Raw genomic sequence first — 20,356 nt, forward strand, 5'->3', positions numbered from 1 at the left:
CTTCCTATGTCGTCTGTCCGTCTAGGTTCTTAAAGGGTGCCCATCAGTGGACAAACTCCCCAGGGGGTCTCTCCCCACTCCCTGAATTGTCATCCATTCCCTATTCATATTTGTCCAACTTAGATTGCAAAATGCTCAGTGAATGAACACTCTTTGCACCATACAGACTGATCATAAGAGTCTTACTTGCTACTGTTATATGGCTGACACACACCAGTGATCTTAAAGCAATAGTTCACATTCACGTATCTGTCTCTTGCCAGCATCTGCTGGAGTCAAGTGTGAGATTTTGAATTTAAACGTCTCTTCCTTTGCCAATAAGATGTTAACAAGAGATCATATACAAAAGAGAGTGGACACAGTTGGAAAAGGGGGGGGGGGGACAGCTGGAAAAGGGGAAGCTTAGCTTAGAAATTATGGGGTGATGAGATCCAGTAGATGGGCCTCCTGCCTACTAGTCCTGTGCCCTATATTCTAGTCCCATCTTGGCCCCTGTCATGATGTATGACATGGAGCAAGCCACTTAACTTCTCTGCACCTCACCATCCCCATCTGTAGACGGATGTTCATACCTGCCCAACCTTCTACTAATCTAAGGTATTGTTAGTGAAAGGATTCTGACACTAAGGTCAAGTCAAAAACTGTAATATTTTATTTAGAGACTTACAGCTAGATCAGCAAAACCACAGCAAGGAAGGAGTATGCAGTGTTTGCTAAAAACCAGGAGAATGGACTAGACCAATGTTTTTCAAACCGTGGGTTGTGACCCAGTACTGGGTCACCTTGCTCTAGTCAGCACCGCTGACCGGGATGTTAAAAGTCCCGTCAGCAGTGCTACCCAGCTAAGGCAGGCTAGTGCCTACCTTTTCCAACACTGCGCTGCGCCCCTTTTTCAACACTGCGCTGCCCTCTAGGCAGGGGAGCCACAGGGCTCCACGCGCTGCCCCCGCCCCGAGCACTGGCTATACACTCCCATTGGCTGGGAACCGGCCAATGGGAACTGGGGTGGCGGTGCCTGTGGGAGATAGTCGCGCAAAGCCACTTGCATGCTTCTGCCTAGGAACCGGACCTGCTGCTGGCCGCTTCTGGGGTGCGGTGCGGTCTGTGATGCCAGGACAGGCAGGAAGCCTGCCTCTGCACCCCAGCTGCGCTGCTGACTGGGAACCGCCAGAGCTAAGTCCGCCCCCAATCCCCTGCCGCAATCCCCTGAACCCCCCAAAACCTGGAACCTCTTCCTGCACCCCAAATCCCTGGCCCCACCCCAGAGCCTGCACCACCAGCCCAGAGCACTGACCCCCTCCCGTATCCCAACCCCCTGCACCAGCCCAGAGCCCCCTCCCACACCCTGAACCCCTCATTCCCGGACCCACTGTGCAGCCCTCACCCCAACCTTCTGCCCCAGCCCTGAGCCCCTCGACGCCCCAAACCCCTCATCCCCAGCTCTGTTGGGTCGTGGGCATCAACAATTTTCTTCAACTGGGTTCCCAGAAAAAAAGTTTGAAAACCACTGGGCTAGACTCAAGAGGTTCCTTCCAACCTTGTCACTGGCCAAGCTTGGAGCCCCTGCCATTTGATTAGCACAGCCACAGCTTCAAGCACCTCTGCCATTGTCTTTAGATCAAAAAACTGGTTAATGGCACCCTCCAACGCCTTCTTGCATAACACCCCCCATTCTCCCAAAAGAATTTTAACATGCTGATACCCTGATTTATCTCACCGAGAAGAATAAGGAGGGGGAGCATGTACACAGCCCCTGTTATGGGGGTGAAGATGTGAATGGGGCAGCCAGAGCTGTCAAGGGAGAGATTGGGGAACCTGGTATGGAGGCAGGGCAAATGGGGTGAGGGAAAAGATGGTTCACATAGAGCCCTTACCTTGGGGAAGAATAAGGGACCCTATTATGCAGAGAGGAGGAATGGGGGACACAGAACACATGCCATGGGAAGAATGGGGGACTCTAGAATAGGGGCTACACAGAGGCCCTGGCATGGGGAAGAAAGTGGGAATGGAGGGGGAATGGGGCACAGAGCACCCTTGGCAAGGAGAGAGATTAGGTGACCTTGGAATGGGAGAAAAGAAAGGGACGCAGGGCACACACAGAGCCCCTGCCCTGGACCTGTGTGATGTGGGATCTGAACCCTTAAGGATAGTAGAGCCTAAGGGTCATCCCACCCATCCTGTAATGTGTCCCTTTAAGGTTTAGAACAGAAGGGTCTAGGAAAATGACAAAGGCAGGTGTTGGGAAGGGGGCAGTGGTCCTGGGGGAACAGTTTGTGTTTGGGGAAAATCTGTACTGTTATTCCTTTAAGGGGGCAAGACAGCTCCCCTTTCTCCCAAGCAACCAAGGGCCAGCTCTGGGAAAGAGGGCTGTATGTATACATCCTGACTCAGCTCAGACACCAGCAGGAGGAGGCAGTCTACTCGCTGAACCATGGTGGGCTACTTAGAGACCGGGACCAGCTGAAGGAGCCGCTGGAAAGTCATAGCTGTCCTGAGGTAAGAAACACAGGGCACTGACTGATGGAAAACCCCAGTCCCTAGGAAGAAGGCTGGGAAGACCCCTGACACGAAAGGGGTGCTTTTGGGGAAAGCTGTATAAACCAAACCCAAGAGATATATTGTATAAAGCTTCTGGAGGCAAATGGTTTATTTCTGAAAGCCCCAGTAGAGGAAATTGAGGAAAATATGTCTGCAGGACCTTGCTAGGCCAGCAGGAGGCACTACAGAGAAGACATCCCCTCTGACAGATGAGCATGTGGGAATCCTGCAATGGGGAAAACAATGGGACATACAACTCCTTCATGGGGGAACTTGGTGAGGGCCAAGGGGGTCACACAAAGCACCTAGCACAGGGAGGGAAGGGGTGCGCACACAGAGCTGCTGCCAGTGAGGAAGTTGCGAGGGGCACATGAAATAGAGGGGATGGGAAGGTGGGGCACAGGGAGCTGGGGGTTGGGAATGGAAGAATGTAAGGAGCCCCTGGTGCTTGGTCTCTAGAAGCTATGAAGGGTGAGACAGACTCCCTAGTGTAAGACCCCCTTTACTCCCAGCTGCAAAGTCAACCATGAAGTTATTGTTAATTAACATCTACTAGCTCTAACACAGTGGTCTCCAACCTTTTTATGCACAAGATCACTTTTTGAATTTAAGTGCAACCCAGGATCTACCCCACCCCTTCCCCAAAGCCCCGCCCTGCTCACTCCATCCTCCCTCCCTCCCTCACTTGTTCTCCCTGACCCTCACTCACTTTCACCAGGCTGGGGTTGGGGTTCGGGAGCAGGCTCTGGGCTGAGGCCGAAGGATTTCGAGTATGGGAGGGGGCTCCAGGCTGAGCCTAGGGCAGGGGATTGGGGGTGCAGGAGGGGGTGAGGGTACAAGCTCTGGGAGGGAGTTTGGGTGCAGGAGGGGGCTCTGGGCTGGGGCAGAGTATTGGAGTGCAGGAGGGGGTATGGGGTGCTGGGTCTTGGAGGGGGCTCAGGGCTGGGGTGCGGGCTCCCACCAGGCAGCATATACCTCAGTCAGCTCCCGGCGGCGCAGTGGGCCGAAGGCAGGCTCCCTGCCTGCCCCATGCCACCCCTGGAAGGGGCCAACGCATCCCTGCATCCCGTGGGGGAGGAGCATGTGGCTCTGCATGCTGCCCCTCTGCAGCCCCCCCCCCCCCATCAGTTCCCATTAGCCACAGTTCCCCATTCTTGCCCAATGGGAGCTGCAGGGGTGGTGCTTGCAGGCAGGAGCAGCACACAGAGATCCCTGCCCCTACCCCCTGGGCCGCGGGGACCTGCTGGCCGCTTCCAGGAGAGGCGTGGGGCCAGGGTAGACAGGGAGCTTGCCTTAGCGGCAGCGCAGCAGGGCTTTTACTTTTAGCAGCCGGAGATCATGATCAACTGGGAGAGTGTCCGGGCTTGACCAGTCGGCGACTACTACTCTAATACATCCCCTCCGCCCCACCAGGGCTGAACTGTTCCCTAGAGAGCATAGCCTGGATCCTGCTATACAGTTGGCTCTGGGAATATTATCACTAGCTACTGGTATTACCAGCCAATTTCCAGCTAGTTAACACTCCCTTGCCCTCCCACAGTGTATTTTATGCAAGTAAAAAAAAAAAGTGTCAGTACACTGTGCTATACAAACAAACATTTAAAACACTGCATGGGTAGGGAGACTTGTGATTTAGCCCTGTCAACACTGGCTAGCCAAATCAAATTTGTAACACTGCTCCCACTGAATGGTTTTCTAAACAGCCCTGAAACCCAGCAGACATTCTGAATTCCAGTTATGGAAACATTCCTCCTTCGGGCCGTGAGCCAGTTTACCAAAGAGAGCTTAGCGGGACAGGAGAAACAGAATTCCTCTGTCTCCCTTCACATGTGCAGATGCCTTTGCAATGCTTCACATGTTTGACAGGACTAAAATAAAGTGGACGCATCTCAAATTTTCAGCCACACAATTCAATTTGGGGCACTTAGACTGGGTGGTGAGTGTTCTCTCCCTCCCTCTTTTCTGGGTTACTGGTTGCTGCATTGCTTCTCAATTGAGCCCTAGGGCAGAAAAGCAAAATGTTTATGGAAACCCCCATCCCATGGTTACTCCACAGGTTCTTCTGTGGAGGCACAGTACCTCCGCACTTCATGTACTCCGGGCCAGAAGAACCATCGTAGGACTCGTACCAGGGTCTTCTCTACTCCCAAATGCCCCCCAAAAAGATGACTATGAGCAAGACTTAATACAGCGTTCTGGTGTTTTTGAGGTATTAGGATCTGCTGTACCTTCTGCCCCTGTACTGGTGCAACCCGGTATAAGAGATCCTTCTTCATTATCAAGTAGGGTCTTGGTCCCTGGGTTTTTCCTTCCATGGGACCCCATCTATTTCAGTCACCTCCTTCCTAATGTTGTCATACCTTGGGTCTTCTGCCTGGTCCTGTCCAAAATTTCCTCTCCCGGGGCTAATCTGCCCAAGATCTAGGGGTCCAGTCTCTGTTGCCTCTACTGGTTCAGAAGCATTAGGGTGGGAGTCAGACTCAGGTGCTTCTCCCTCCTGCATGGCCTCCTTTTCAGCTGCGCTGGTCCGCCTACCTACAAGAGCGACCCTCTGGCTTTTGGTCAGTATTCGGGTTCCCAAGGCCTTAGCTGCCCTTCTTTCCCTTTTTGTCTTTCTACCCTGTCTGGGAGTGGAGAACAAATCTGGGGATATTTCAGAGAAGATTGGGGGTTGACAATCTGCTGTGGATGCCTCACCAATTTTTGCATCCCCGTCTTTCTCCAATCCCCCTACTGGGAGTAAGTTTCCAAACCCTGGGAAGTCCCTCCCTATGAGCACCGGGGATGGGAGTTTAGGGACTACACCTGCTGCTACCTCAGTAGTGTTCCCTTGGATCTCAATTTTTACTGGGATGGTGGGGTAGTAGCTAACTGTCCCATGGACACATGTTATCCCTGTATGTTTAGCCTGTAGCAGCTGACTACGCTTCAGGAGCTTCCCTGAGATAAGTATGATAGCACTCCCCGAATCAACCAGTGCCATGGTCCCTACCCCATTTAGTTTCACTGGTCTGGTATACATATGTGGGGTTAGTGAGACCCCCCCACAAGGTGGATTAGGGAGCATGGATCTGCCCATTTCCCCAAGTTACACTGCATAGGCTCCTCAGCATTGGGACACTGTGCAGCTATGTGTCCCCACTCCCCGCAGGCATAACATCTGTATGGAGCCCTAGGCGTTCCCCGGTCTCTTGGTTTGGGCAGTCTAACATCACGATCCTCTTCTCCCTCAGTGCTCCGACTCTTTGTGGCCTACGAGGGGCCTTCAGCCTCTCTCTTTTTCCACCTGGGCCCTCCTGGTGGCCCAATCACCCGGACTTTAGGGCTTGGTGCTGCTAGTTTAACCCGGGGTGCCTCTTCCTTAACTGGTCGCGTCAGCGCCCTCGCTGTCCTTCGCCTCTCTACCAGGGCGACAACCTCATCATAGGTGGAGGGTTCGTTCTGGCTTACCCAGGCACGAAGGTTTGGTGGTAGTCCCCTCATGTATCGGTCGATGACCAGAACCGCTAGTATCTCTTCCGGACTCCAGGACTCTGTTTGCAACCACTTTCGTGCGAGATGGATGAGGTCATACAATTGGGACCGCAGGGTTTTGTCTTCCTGGTACCTCCAACCGTGATACTGCTGGGCCCGCACTGCCGTCGTTACCCCAGATCTGGCCAGGATCTCTGCTTTCAGCTGGGGGTAGTCTGCCGCAGCCTCTTCAGGCAGATCATGGGAGGCCTTCTGGGCCTCCCCACACAGGGGCAAGGATGCCAGACCACTGATCTCGAGGCCAGGCCTCCCGTAGGGTTGTCCTCTCAAAGGCCAGAAGGTATACCTCTACATCATCCTCCCGTGTCATTTTCTGCAGCCAATGGCTGGCCCGTATGAGCCGCGTCCCATCACGGCCGCGATTCAGCTCTGTAAGGGACTTTACCTGGTTTACCAGTTCCCGCAACATAGCTCGGTCTTGAGCAGCCTGGTCCATCAGCAGGCGATTAGTCTCTTGCTGCAGCCGCACTGCCTCCTGTTGGGCAGCTGCCTGGACACGGGTAGCCTCCTGCTGGGCCGCCGTAGCTTGTATCAGTGCCCGCACTATGTCATCCATGGTGGTGAAACAAAATAAACCCTCTCCCTTTTTTTTTTTTTAAATCACCCTCCTTCTTCCGCCGCGCTGTGCACCCCAAGATCCCACTCCTGACACCAATGTGACAAAGTTCCTCCTCTATCTTAGTGGGTCCTGCACTTATTGGCGGAGTTTCTTACCTCAGAGATTCACCATGTGAGTTGGGGAACAGCCCAGAGACCTTTCCCTCTGGAAGAATCCACAGTCCAGGTCAATTGGGAGGTTTGGGGGGAACCCAGACCCGCCCACTACTCCGGGTTCCAGCCCAGGGCCCTGTGGACTGCAGCTGTCTATAGTGCCTCCTGTAACAGCTGCATGACAGCTACAACTCCCTGGGCTACTTCCCCATGGCCGCCTCCAAACACCTTCCTTATTCTCACCACAGGACCTTCCTCCTGGTGTCTGATAACGCTCAGTCCTCCAGCAGCACACCCTCTCACTCTCAGCTCCTTGCGCCTCTTGCTCCCAGCTCCTCACACTTTCACACTACAAACTGAAGTGAGCTCCTTTTAAAACCCAGGTGCCCTGATTAGCCTGCCTGCCTTAACTGGTTCTAGCAGGTTCCTGATTACTCTAGTGCAGCCCCTCCTCTGGTCAGTCAGGGAACAGAAAACTACTCATCCAGTGACCAGTATATTTGCCCTCTACCAGACTCCTGTATCCCACTGGTCTGGGTCTGTCACACCACTAACTGCTGATGAATGTTAAGTGGCAAAGTGTTCCAGGGTTGGTTTGTTTCTTTAAATAGGCAAAGCACCTACCCTGGGAATAGTGGAAGAAGAGAAATATACAGGGACAACCATCTTTTGTCTGAAAATCTAGCTACAGGTTATAACTAGGGCTGGTTGGGGACATGGAAGGATACAGAGTGTACATGTGCCTCAGAATAGCCATTAGCCTGACAGTGAGAGCACTCACCTAGGATGTGAGACTCTGGTTCAAACCAGACTATTGGGCGAGTCTTGGTCTCTCATTTTTTCACAAAATCATTCAATAGGTTTTCATTCCATATTGTAACAAAGACAAATATTGAAACCTTGAAGTGTTTCATGAAACAAGTCTTATTTTCTGGCCAGCCTTAGTTATAACAGCATTTACACTGTTACAGTCCCTTCCCTCAAGGATCTCAAAAAGTGTTCAAACATTAATGATTTAAGACTCAGCATTTCTGTGACAGTTAAGCAGTATTATCCTCATTTTACTGATGGGCAAAAAACACAGGTTTCCTGCTTCCCAGTACACTGGGAATAAATTATATAGTTGCTAGTTCTTATATAGCACTTATCAGCACATCTCAAAGCACTTTACAAGGGAAGTCAGTATCATTAGCCCCATTTTACAGATGGTGAAACAGAGGCACAGAGGAAGCGACTAGCCCAAGGTCTCCCAAGGGGTCAGTGACTGGAGACTTGGTTTCTAGTCTTGGCTCTGAGTCCCTGTTCAGCACCCTATCCACTGGCTCCTGCTGCCTCCCTCAACACATAACTATAAGAGCATCTGATTTGCTATACAGAATCAAATGATTGCTGCATCAAATTAGATATCCTGACATCTTTGTCCATCCACCCCTCTCTAGCCACCAAGCAATGAAAAATACCCAGTTCTTTAGAGGAAACCTAAGCACCCCATAAGGCAATTTGCCAATGGTACCGAGAGGGGAAAAAAATCCTTCCTGATGTGATCAGCTTACAGGGATAGTCTATTTTTTTGTCAAGGTCCAAATTTCTTGGTCAATGTATAATCAAGATCCAGACTTCAGAGAAAATGAAAAACAACATAACAATAAGTAAATAAAAAGATTTCAGGGTCCATTCAAAAGCATCTGGTGGACCAGATTTGGCCCCAAGTCCATCTATTGACTACTCCGGCTTACAGTCTGAAACATGAGCGTTACTTGACACTGCTTTAGCCTACACCAATGCAAATCTTACTTGTGAGAGTTGCCCCGCCCTTTTCAATATCTAGCCACAGTTTTGACCCTATGGCCTCTACAGTATTTATAGAGCACATATCTTTATTGTATCTAAGGTGCCCTTCTCTGAAGCTTTTCAATCCCAGCTACATTTCCTGAAGGTGACCTGCAGGGATATGGCAAGGGAAACATACTTTATGCTTTATAAAAGAAGCCTGAGCTTTTTTTTTTTTTTTAAACCAATTTTTCCCCTGACTTTTACACATTAGGAATTAATGCCCTGTCTAGGGTAGAAGATACTGTGACGACAAGAGAACAAATGAAGTGACAGGAACCCAATAAGTGAAAGTTAAGCCTTTAAGAGGGGAAGGTCTTAGTTAAGACTGTTTAAAACTGTCTTGTCAGTTTGTTTATACCTATTTAACTTCAACCAATTAACATTCTGAATAAGCCTTTGTTAAAGACTCAACACTCTCCTCCCCCACTTCAATTAAGGTATTAAGAGCTCATAAACATTCCTCATACCAGCCAGTGATCCTCCAAAGCAGCTAGGGAAGACCCAAATTAATATTCTTGATATTTCTAAGGTGAAAAACTAGAAGAAAAGCTTAAAAAAAAAAAAAAACACTCTTTTCAGACTCTCTCTCTGTCTCTCCACATTGTAAAGAACAAAAAAAGGGTACAAGAGCAGATCTCTCTACAGCCATTTGCAGGTCAGCTCTAAAGCCAGACTATTTTCAATTTTTAACACATCCAAATTTTCTAATTGCTTTAACTGTTATTGCAAGAGAGATTTCTTCACGTATCAACACTGACTCTTAAGTAGAGAAGAATAAATGCTACAGCGTCAGTGAATTCACTCCAAATTTTGAACACTTTCTTTTGACTGTGTTCACTGTTCTTGACTATTTTAACAACTGAGTTTACTGGAAAAAAATCTTAATTGAAAGAGCCAATGCTAAGGAATTTTAGTAAAAAGTGATTGTTGAGTTTGATTACCAGTATTTGCATAGCATCATTACTTGCCATTTCATTAACTTTTTCAATAAGCTATAACCATCTAGCAGTGGCACTATTCCTGTTAAAGCAGTCTGCTGCAGAACACTGAGGTTATTAGCCTAAATTCCAAAGGATACTGAATTGCCCCTAGTTTCACACCTGCAGCGGAGGGCCTGCATTTCTGCACATAAAGGTTCTGAACGTGTGCATTAGGAGCAGGAGTATTGCCCTTTAAAAAAGAAAAAAAAAACCCACCACACCTCAGAGAGGTCTCGTGAAGCATTACAGTTCGCAAAGCATTTCGAAATTCTCAGATAGCAAACACTACTGAATACAAGCAAGTTTTGTTGCCAATCAAGGACCCCAAACCCACTCTTCCAGGCCTGAAAACAGTGACAACTCCTGATCCATACAGACCCTAAACCCCACACGAGGAAACAAGGGGGAGCCCAACTGATATTAACAAAAACAGCAAGGATCTTCTGGCTGAAGAGAAGACAAAGGAGACCACGTCTCTGGAGTAGCAGAAGAGCTAGTAGCTCCCAGATGGCACCTGGGAGAAAAGCTGGCAATACCCCCACCCTGGGCAAAGAAGTCCATTATTAGAGCGAGTGAGGCTCAGCCCCAGGTGGAAGCAGAGGGGCCACATGGCAGCTGCAGGCAGATCGCGCCCCCCTCCCTGAGTGCAGTGAAACGGGGGAGGGGCGAACCTCTCCCCTTCCCTCCCCAGGCACAAGGCCAAGCCCGGCGCTCACCTCCCTTTTTAGGGGCTGAGAAACTTCCCACCGACTCCTTCCACGTCAACACAGCTCACCTGCCAGCATCCCCAGGCCAGCTACAGGAAGTCACGTGATCCCGCCTCTTCCGGGAGGGAAGGCCGCCCGCGCCTCGCTAGTGCATGCTGGGAGTTGTAGTCCTTGTCCAGCTCAATCGCTCTCCGCCCGGCTGAGTTTCCCCCCCCCCGCACTGGGCCAATAGCGTGGCGGTCACGCTAGCGAGTTGCCGCGCTGCCCGCGAGCTGTGGCGGCTGCTGCATCCTCTTCCCAGTGCCACTCCCACGTCCCGCACCGTGCACACCCATCAGACGTCAAGAATTATAACATTCGAAAAGCAGCCGGAGAACACTTCAAGCTCCCATGTCACTCCATTACAGATCTCAAAGTCGCAACACTCCAACAAAAAAAATTCAAAAACAGACTCCAAGGAGAAACTGCTGAATTGGAATTAATTTGCAAACTGGACATCATTAAATTAGGCTTGAATAGCTCAGTGGTTTGAGCATTGGCCTGCTAAATCCAGGGTTGTGAGTTCAATCCTTGAGGGGGCCACTTGGGGATCTGGGGCAAAATCAGTACTTGGTCCTGCTAGTGAAGGCAGGGGGCTGGACTTGATGATCTTTCAAGGTCCCTTCCAGTTCTAGAAGATAGGATATCTCCATTAATTAAGACTGGGAGTGGATGGGTAATTACACAAAGTAAAAAGAACAGGAGTACTTGTGGCACCTTAGAGACTAACAAATTTATTAGAGCATAAGCTTTCGTGGACTACAGCCCACTTCTTCGGATGCATATAGAGTGGAATAAATATTGAGGAGCTATATATACACACATACAGAGAGCATAAACAGGTGGGAGCTCCTCTTACCAACTCTGAGAGGCCAATTAAGTAAGAGAAAAAAAATTTTTGAAGTGATAATCAAGATAGCCCAGTAGAGACAGTTTGATAAGAAGTACTCCACGAAAGCTTATGTTCTAATAAATTTGTTAGTCTCTAAGGTGCCACAAGTACTCCTGTTCTTTTTGCGGATACAGACTAACAACTGTTACTCTGAAACCTACACAAAGTAAAACTATTTCCCCATGTTAATATTCCCCCTACTGTTACTTACACCTTCTTGTCAACTGTTGGAAATGGGCCATCCTGATTATCACTACAAAAGGGTTTTTTTCTCCTGCTGATAATAGCTCACCTTAACTGAGCACTCTCATTATAGTTGGTATGGCAACACCCATTTTTTCATGTCCTCTGTGTATCTTCCTACTGTATTTTCCACTCCATGCATCAGATGAAGTGGGTTTTAGCCCACGAAAACTTATGCTCAAATAAATTTGTTAGTCTCTAAGGTGCCACAAGGACTCCTTGTTCTTTTTGCTGATACAGACTAACACTGGCTGCCACTCTGAAACCTGTCACCCATGGGACTGTTATTTTTAGTTCTTCTCCTAACACTGGACCCCTGTGGAGCTTTTTAGAAAGCGGGGGCAGGTTTTGGGGGTCCCCCAAAGTACTTACACAGGGTAAGGGAGAGATGATAAAACCCCAGGACCACTGTAGACTGGGAGGGCTGCTAGCTGGACAAACTTCCGGGGGCACGTTCAAGGGAAACCCAGTTAATGTGACACAATAACTATTGCCACGGGAGATCTGCGCACATTAGCTTCCCAGCTGGCAGCTGTGGAGGGAAAGGGGAAGCCCCAAGCCAGTTTCCAGAGGATAATGACGTCATGTGAGAGACAACTTCAGGGCCAGGCACCGCAGAAACAGCTAGCCAAGTAACAACGTGCGCCCCTGGCAGCCCCATCGAGCCCGTTCCCAGGCACAGGCGAAGCCCGGGTTCCCATTCTGCACCATCAACCCCCGGCGCCCTTCTGCTGCTCAGCACTTCCCGCCGGGTCTACATGCCACCCGGAGTTTTCCTCTTTTACCGTGGCCCCTCTTGTAATAAACACACCACCCCGGCGACCCTCTGAGCTAATGATTTCATTGACCCCTCCACGTGCCACGTGGAGACACCCTGGTTATTTAAGTAGACTGAGGCATTCTGGAGGGAGATAAAAGATCTCCAACTGAAGCAAATAGGGGCTGTTTTATGAGCATTTACTGAGCTCATTTCCAATTATTCTTCCCGTAGTCAGGGCCGGCTCTAGGCACCAGCGTCCAAAGCATGTGCTTGGGGCAGCACTTTTCAAGGGGCGGCACTCCGGCCCTTTGAGGCAGCACTCTGGCCCTTTTTTTGTTTTGTTGCGGCGGGGGCACTCCGCTTTTTTTTGGGGGGTGGCAAAAAACCTGGAGGCGGCCCTGCCCCTAGTCCACAAAGAAATATTCCGGGGGAGGGGGAGACTGGGCAGGGGGCCCGCTTCCACACTGGGTTGCTAGCTGCCACTGTTGTGGCACTTAGCACGTTTCTAAGGGAGCGTTAGGGGGTGGCTAGAGACGCGGCATTAAGTAGCTCTCCCTGTCTCCGAACTACGTTTCCCAGCAGCCAGTGAGGAAAAGGCCAGAAGGGGCGGGCGAGGGTACAAAGAGAGCTAGCGATACCTGTTCACACAGGTACGAGACAGAGGTGAGTAACAGGTGAGTAAACCTAGGCGGGGGAAGGGAGGCGCGGCGCATTTGGCTTGGGCGCTTATGGCTGCGTGAGGCTAAATGCCTCGGTAACTCTCAGCCGCGCTTGGTCCCCTTGGAGAAGGCAGAGCGGCCGGCCGGCGCTAAAGCCGTGTAGAAGTTGTGAAAGCAAACAAGCTAAGATGGACTCAATTCGATGAAGGAAAGGGTGCAGGGAAGACACGTGGCTTCAGCACACTCTGATTTGGAGGTGAAGCTGCGCCTTCCGGAAAGAGTGTGGGGTTGTTTGTCTTTCTTTCTTTCTTTGTGTTTAAGCCACTTTGCAATGCAGTGGGAGGGGAGGGGAGGCCAGGCGAGTGTTTTTTCGCTTGTCTACAAGGGCACGCAGCTCTAATTAAACTCTCCCCCAAAGTGACTCCCGAAAGAGGAGGCAGAAGCCTTTGGCGGGGAGGAGAGGGAAAGGTTGCTCATCCGCAAGGCGGCTCCTTGCTCTGGGGGAGAGGAGTGGCCCTCACGTGCCAGCGGCTCTGCATCTGCCCGCTGCCCAAGCGCTCTGCGGCTTATATGACCTGTGTGGGAGGCCGCACGCAGCAATTCTCGACCCACGTGCAACACGGGTGGCCATGCTCCGGAGCTTTGAATGCCGTCTCTGTTCTCCCTCCCAGGGGGGAGAGGCTGAGCTAAGGGGGGAGGAGGATGATGCCCTTCTCCAGCTCCGGGTCGGAGGAAGCCTTCGACTACTTGTTCAAGATCATCCTGATCGGAGACTCCAACGTGGGGAAGACCTGCGTGGTGCACCGCTTCAAGTCGGGGCAGTACCACGAGAAGCAGCAGAACACCATCGGGGTGGACTTCACCGTGCGCTCGCTGGAGATTGATGGCAAGAAGGTGAAGGTTAGTGGCTGTCGCAGGCTCGGTGGTGACCCAGAGCAGGGGACAGTTAGGACTAAACATCCTGATCAGCACGGGGGGGGGGGGGGAGGAGACGAGTCTTCCCTCTGCTCATATGCCCTGCGCGGGACAAACTAGCTGCCTGCACCCGAGGATGGGGGAGGAAGAAATAGGTTGCAATGACTAGGAAACTGAGCGATGTTGTACCCCGCGGTCGAGCTGCGCTGTGCTGCAAGGGACGCCCCCCCCGCACCTGCCCGAAACTTACCTGCAGCAAGCCCTGCCTGTTGTTCCAGCCCTGGGCAAAGCTGAGTGCACGCTGCCTCTTGAACCCATGGGTGGGCTCCTCTTGTGATGAGAAGATACCCCCTCTGGAGGGCTACAGCTCGAATACCGCTTATGCCCTCTGAGCCAGGTCACAGCAAGTGAGTGCTAACTTGCAGGTGGGGTGGGCCATCCCTGTTCCTGTCAGCCCCCATGGATGGGGGAAACTCTGTCTCCTAGTTCAAGCACAGGCTACATACACATGGGTTTTGTTCCCATCTCTGCCCAGATTTCCCCTTGGCCTCCAAATTGCTCATTATGCCTTGTGTGCCTTGTAAAATGAGCTGGACTCATCCCTAGTAATTCTGCTGAAGACCAGGGAAGAACTTGACCCCATAGATGTAAATATAGTATTCTAGTGTGCTCCAAAGGAACAGCAGGGTAAAACCTGAGTGCTGTCTGTCTGCATTATTTGTGCATGTATTTTGACTTGTATGTACATTTAAAAAAAATTATAATCTTGAGGATTAACCCCTGATGGAAATAGATGAGCTATTTGAAGGCTGGTTTGGGCGTGGGCCTCTCCCCCTAACCTCTGTGGTGAAGAGGATAGCATTCTAGAAGCTGAATCCAGTGATCAAGTGGGAGACATGAACTTGGGTCTTTGTTCTCCCCAAGATCTGCAATTCCTTGAATGGCAGCGCACTCAACTCTGAGAAAGCTGAAGAACTGGGATACTGTGATGATTTGCACAATAGAAAAACTTAGCTAGCGCTTATTTTGAGCTTCCTCCCAGCTCAGCCCCGAGTATTTGGCGATAGAATAGACTGATGGATTTCATCCTTTTCCATACCTTGGTAGCACAAGATACTGTCTCTTTTCTTCCCTCCCACTCCTAAGGACACAACATGTTCGCCCTCTTCATAATACAGTTACAAACCAGTTACGGAAAATGATTCCTCCAGAATAATGTCCAAGCCACATTATAGCATGGTTTGGTTCTGTCTGCATAGACCAGCCTGAATTGTGTTATAACTATGCTGCACCTTGGTTATAACATAGTTTGTCACATCTACACAGGCAAAACCAAACCATCTTGTCAGGAGGTTCACTAAAGTGGCTGTAGCCTTAGGCTATGTCTACACTCCCATATATATCAGCAAAACTTATGTCGCTCAGGGTGTAAATAAGCCAACGCCCTGAGTGACCCAAGTTACACTGACCCAAGCGCCGTTGTGCGCAGCACTATGTTGGCAGGGGAGCTTCTCCCACGGACATAACTGCTACTGTTCATTGGGGGGTGGATTAATTAAGTCGGCGGGAGAGAGCTCTCCCATCAGCCTAAAGCATCTGCACTACAGAGCTTACAACGTCATAGCTGCATCGGTGGAGCTGCACTGCTATAAGATCTCTAGGGTGGCCATACCCTGAGTGTAGATAAGGCCTAGTAGTATTGAATATCATAAATTCCAGTGTCAAGTATCAGAGGGTAGCCGTGTTAGTCTGTATCCACAAAAACAACAAGGAGTCCGGTGGCACCTTAAATTCCAGTGCAAACTCTGAAGTGGCATTCACTAAACTTCACTGGCATTACTTTTTTTTTTTCTCCTCCTGCAGATCCAGGTGTGGGACACAGCGGGCCAGGAGCGCTTCCGGACGATAACTCAGAGTTACTATCGCAGTGCCCATGGTGCCATCCTTGCTTATGACCTTACCAGGAGGTCCACATTTGAATCTATTCCTCATTGGATTAATGAAATTGAAAAATATGGAGCTGCTAACTTAGTCCTGATGTTAATTGGTAAGTCAAACTTTTTTCTATTTTAGTTTATTTTTGATACATAACCTTAACCTCCCCCCCCCCTTCCCCACACTTCATCTCAGACTCTAGTTACATGAATTTTTCAAAATACAGAGAACAGAATGAGTGTAGTAACTTGAGCTATATGTTTTTGAAAGAAAATGTCCCATTCCTGTCTATACTGCAGAACCAAGCAATATCAAGTATTCATATCCTATTCCTTGTTTTTGCCCCATTATAATAGAAAAAGCTTACTGCAACTCTCTTGAGGTCACCGGATATGGGCCCACTTTCAGAAATGATGAATTTAGCCCAATGGTTCCAATACGCACGAGCATAACAAGTTGTCAATGGGCAAAAATGCACCCATCTCAAACCCCTCTTTGATATTCCATATGTTCGCCTTCTCGTGTCCGTTCTACTGACGTGCACTTGCTTCTACTGCCCAGGGCGGCTGATCCTAAGTGGAAACAGGTTAGCAATGGGGACCCTCTTCCAGAGCAGGAAGGCTGCTGCCTGTGTCTCTCCCTTTTTTTCCTCACAGAGAAGGAGAGTGGTTGATGGGAAGCAGGGTTATTCCTCCCGTCCCTCCCTCCTGCAATCAGAAGTTGTAGTTATTGTTGCTCTCAGCCACAGGAAAGAGGGTTGAGCTGGCAAAGTGAGAGCCTGCCGCTTTTGCCTGTTCTGTTATCAGCACTGTGCTGAGAGCGGCATATTTATACAAGCTGCAGAACAACAATCTGACTTGGCCCCATACCTTGGCAAGGCTGGACCCCCAAGCCTGGTAGCTGTGGGGTCTGAGCCCGTGCTAACACACACTTTAAAATACTATACTCCTATTTATGAAGAATTAGGTAAGTCCTTCCTAGTAGTCTTCTGAAGACATGACGTGAAAAACAAGTTCTGACTTGCATGGAGTTGTAGATCTTGGTGTGAACAAGGGAATAGGCATCACTTGAACTCTATAGCCCTTAATAAACAGACTATTTCTTTCCTGAAATGGAAACACAATCTATTATGCTCAACAAACAAATGAAGAAAGCCCTAAACTCTTTAGAAAATGTCCAGTATAGATTCAGTGTCTCAGAATAAAACATTGACTGTATTTGAAAGGTTGGTACTGCTTAGCTTTTACTTGCTACTCAGACTGTCTACTGAATCTTTCCCATCTATTCAGTTATATATTAATTCATTCTGGTGTAAATTTTTAATGCAAAATAATTTGATTCCTACCCTTTAACATTTGAAATAGGGGGGGAGGGGGGACAGAGAGGAGAGATGTAAGAAAATAAACAGATACACTATAAAGCTGGGGTGTAGGTTTTTTATAAAGCCCCTCTAGAAAAAGATTGACTCCTGACAGTATACATTTTGAATTTGCTGAAAAGACAAGTTTCAACATCCTTGAGCAATTTGAAAGTTATCACTAGTAAAATATCGTACATGCCAGGAGAATATGGAAGTTCAGGCAGGGGAAGAAAACCTGTTTTATAAGATGGATATGCAACTTTATAACCATAACACACATTATATATAAAAATAAATTAAATAGCCTTAACTCAAACTCTAATTTCTCAAGCAGTGTTTTTCCTACTTTGATTTCTATTATCAATGGAAACATTTTTCATTGGTTTGTGTGTGTACAGTGAAATTGATGTTTAATGACACTATTATTAGCTAGAGGTGCCTTCTGGTTTTGGACTAGATTTTGATTTATACTAATTGACTGTATAACAGTTCTATTTGCATATGCAAAGTTGCTGCTTATTTATATTTAAATTGTAGCCTATATAAAGCTGGCCAACAGTGATAGGTTTTATGTACCTTCTGACTTTACCCCAAAACTCCTTAATTGTAATACTGGATCTTGTTAATATCCAAAGCTGGGAAGGTATTCCCTTACCACAGGCTGAGGCTATAAATGTTTCTATTTTCCCCTAGGAGACCTGAATTAGTCCAGCAATATCCCAGTATTGTTGAGATCTCAGCATCCACCTAAAGATATAGGCCAAATTAATTTGGTAGTACCAGAATATATATGGCTTCCATTAATGGTTTTCTGAATGGATGTTTGATACTGGTGAGAAAATTAACACAGATATTTGGAACATATGGAAACATGTTTTATAAGGAGCTATATTGTGCACAAGGTCCTCTTGGCATTTTGTGTGTGATATCCCTTTAACAGCTAACCTACCTAGAAAGAAAAAATAGCCACATTAGAAATAACACCTATATTGAAATGAATTCTGTAACTCAGCAAACTTCTAAGAAGTTACAAAGTGGTAGGTGAATCTAATTCTTTCCAAGTCAGTGCTCCTGCACCATTTCCCTACAGCAAGTCTAGAAGCAAGAAAATGTATTAACAATTTGCAGCATGAATTTGGTAACCTTCACCACAGGCCCCAAAAAGTTGCTGTAGTTTCCATGCATGAAACTTTCTTGGTTTTAGTGTTCTGCTCACTAGAAATCTTGTTTGGCATAATTTTATTCCTTGGCACAAAATCCCTTTAAAAATAAATATTAAAAAAACATTGGGGAAACTAACCAATTGCATTGTTTGCATTCATACATTAGAATGCAGACCATTAATGGAAGCTTTTTTTTATTTAAAGGGAACAAATCGGATGTAGCGGAGAACCGCCAAGTCCTTTTTGAAGATGCCTGTACACTGGCAGAGAAGCATGGGCTATTGGCTGTGTTGGAGACTTCAGCCAAAGAGGCCCAGAATGTAGATGAGGTGTTTACATTGATGGCAAAGGAGCTGATAGCCCGCAACACTTTGCAGCTTCATGGAGGGCATCCTCCAAACAGCATCTATCTGGACTCCAGGCCGGTGATTGTTAGTCCAAGTGTAGAGAAGTCCCAGTGCTCTTGCTGATGAGATGTCTCGATCATAAGAGCTGTGAAGGTGTGGCTGATGACTTCATACGTTTCCTGTTTGGCCTCAAACCATCATTCTAATGTATCACTGCCTTGCTGTTTTGACCTGTAACTCTCTCCAGGAGATAAATGTTGCAATGGTCAAAAGTGCTGGCTTGCCTTGAACATGGCAGCTGTTGGTACTTAAGCAAAGACTTTGAGCTGAGAGGAGAAGACTAGGCGCTGCTAGCCTGCAAAGAACTGTGAAGACTCTTACTCCTAAATGGAAGCAACTGCCTTTGGATAAACTCTCTGAATAGAGTCTTCTGGCTGTGCCAGAGGCTGACTGTAACTAGGTTTTGTGCTGAATGTTTCCTTTAGGTCAGGAAACACAACCTGCTGTAGGTCAAATTCTTTGGTCTTCATAAATAGCTTTACAATGTGTGACATGTGTACTTACACTTTTTTGTTCATGGCCGTTTGGCTTGCATTACTCCAGTGTTCAGATTTCCATTCAGGGAGATGCTGATGGCAGATCTGTTGCAGATACCATGCCATAACTTACTACTGGTATTGTAATCAAGTAGACAATGCTGCCACATCTATCTTCCTCCCTTTGCCAGACAACTTAGCTTCCATCCCTATTGCTTGCATAGCAGCCAGAACAATCTGACTGGTATGCCAGTGGGCCTAGGGGTACCCCCAGGACTTTTTCCCAACTTCAGTGGGTGAGAACTGCCTTCAGTCTTCTTCTTTGGTCTTTCTGCTGACACTGACTGGTACCAGGGCCACATTTTGGTGGTTGCTGTTGTGATATAGACTCTCTAGTGAAACCCCTTCCAAGCCAATAGTAATGGCCAGAATTCAAATGAGAGATGAAAGACTCCCTATTATTTCTTACTAATCCCTTGCTTAAACCGAAGGGATGATTTTTAGTCAAAAGCCTCTCTAAAACAGTTGCTGTTCAGGTTGTGGAAATGACACCATAGTTTAGTCTTAGAACTCAAAGATAGCTTTCAGGCTTCTGTACAGCTGCTTAGACAGGTAGAATGGCTCTCTAAGTACCAGTAATTGATTTTCAGTAATGAAACAGGATGGGGATGCCCTTAGTACTGCTATTGGGTTGCATTTTTCAGTAAGACATTGGCCACCAAAAGCTGGCCCCAATACTGGTTTCAATCAAACTTTTGTATTGTGAAGCTTATCTTTAGCAAGGGGGGTTGTTTTTCTTGTCATGACCTTTCAAAAGTATTCTCTGCAAACCCAGAATTTCTTCACTGCTTTGGGAGATTTCTAATGAGAAATTCAAGGGGAGAGCTGCTAAAATGGGCAGTTGTGTTAACAGTGGACGCATTTTTACCATTCCTGACAAAAGCTTCTGCTTGCAGAGGTCTCCTACTCAGTTTATTGGAAGGCTCCAGGAAGCTGTTCCTTTAACTCCATAATATCAAACTAGTGGTTGGGGGAGGTGAGACAATACCAGTTTAACCCTTTCTGAGGAGATTGCCTGAGGGATACTCAAAGCATGGCCCTAAAAAACCTTGGCTGTGTCCCTCTGTACTCTACTCAAATGCCTCTTTAGTTATGCTGTCACTGGTGAATTACAAGCTAGAATTCCCCCTTTATTACAATAAAA

General features: G+C 48.2%; 2 protein-coding genes across 4 annotated transcripts in view; one reads left to right on the plus strand and one right to left on the minus strand.

Annotated features, from left to right (window-relative positions):
- SLC37A3 (solute carrier family 37 member 3) overlaps positions 1-10,389 on the minus strand; it is a 43,516-nt gene extending 33,127 nt beyond the window's left edge. The window contains exon 1 of the mRNA XM_054033750.1: positions 10,372-10,389. The gene's annotated coding sequence lies outside the window, so the exon portion shown is untranslated. The remainder of the gene's footprint in view (positions 1-10,371) is intronic.
- Positions 10,390-12,849: 2,460 nt separating this feature from the next.
- On the plus strand, positions 12,850-19,164 carry RAB19 (RAB19, member RAS oncogene family). 3 transcript variants are annotated; one of them, XM_054033785.1, is made up of 4 exons: positions 12,850-12,911; positions 13,568-13,796; positions 15,675-15,858; positions 18,474-19,164. In XM_054033785.1, the coding sequence occupies exons 2-4, from the start codon at positions 13,599-13,601 to the stop codon at positions 18,737-18,739; spliced, it is 648 nt and encodes a 215-aa protein (XP_053889760.1). In that variant the 5' UTR covers positions 12,850-12,911; positions 13,568-13,598; the 3' UTR covers positions 18,740-19,164. The 3 variants fall into 3 exon arrangements, with proteins under 3 accessions (XP_053889760.1, XP_053889779.1, XP_053889770.1); XM_054033804.1 differs by having other exon boundaries at positions 12,883-12,900; XM_054033795.1 differs by lacking the exon at positions 12,850-12,911 and adding an exon at positions 12,964-13,152.
- The last annotated feature ends 1,192 nt before the right edge of the window (positions 19,165-20,356 follow it).

The sequence above is a fragment of the Malaclemys terrapin genome, chromosome 1, assembly GCF_027887155.1.
Source record: "Malaclemys terrapin pileata isolate rMalTer1 chromosome 1, rMalTer1.hap1, whole genome shotgun sequence".
NCBI lineage: Eukaryota > Metazoa > Chordata > Testudines > Emydidae > Malaclemys > Malaclemys terrapin.

What these genes read in the sequence shown, in the direction of transcription:
- RAB19 (XM_054033785.1), top strand. Translation starts at nt 13,599, where the DNA reads ATGATGCCCTTCTCCAGCTCCGGGTCGGAGGAAGCCTTCGACTACTTG. An exon ending in TTGATGGCAAGAAGGTGAAG is followed by an intron (nt 13,797 to 15,674) that starts GTTAGTGGCTGT and finishes CTCCTCCTGCAG; the next exon opens with ATCCAGGTGTGGGACACAGC. An exon ending in CTTAGTCCTGATGTTAATTG is followed by an intron (nt 15,859 to 18,473) that starts GTAAGTCAAACT and finishes TTTTATTTAAAG; the next exon opens with GGAACAAATCGGATGTAGCG.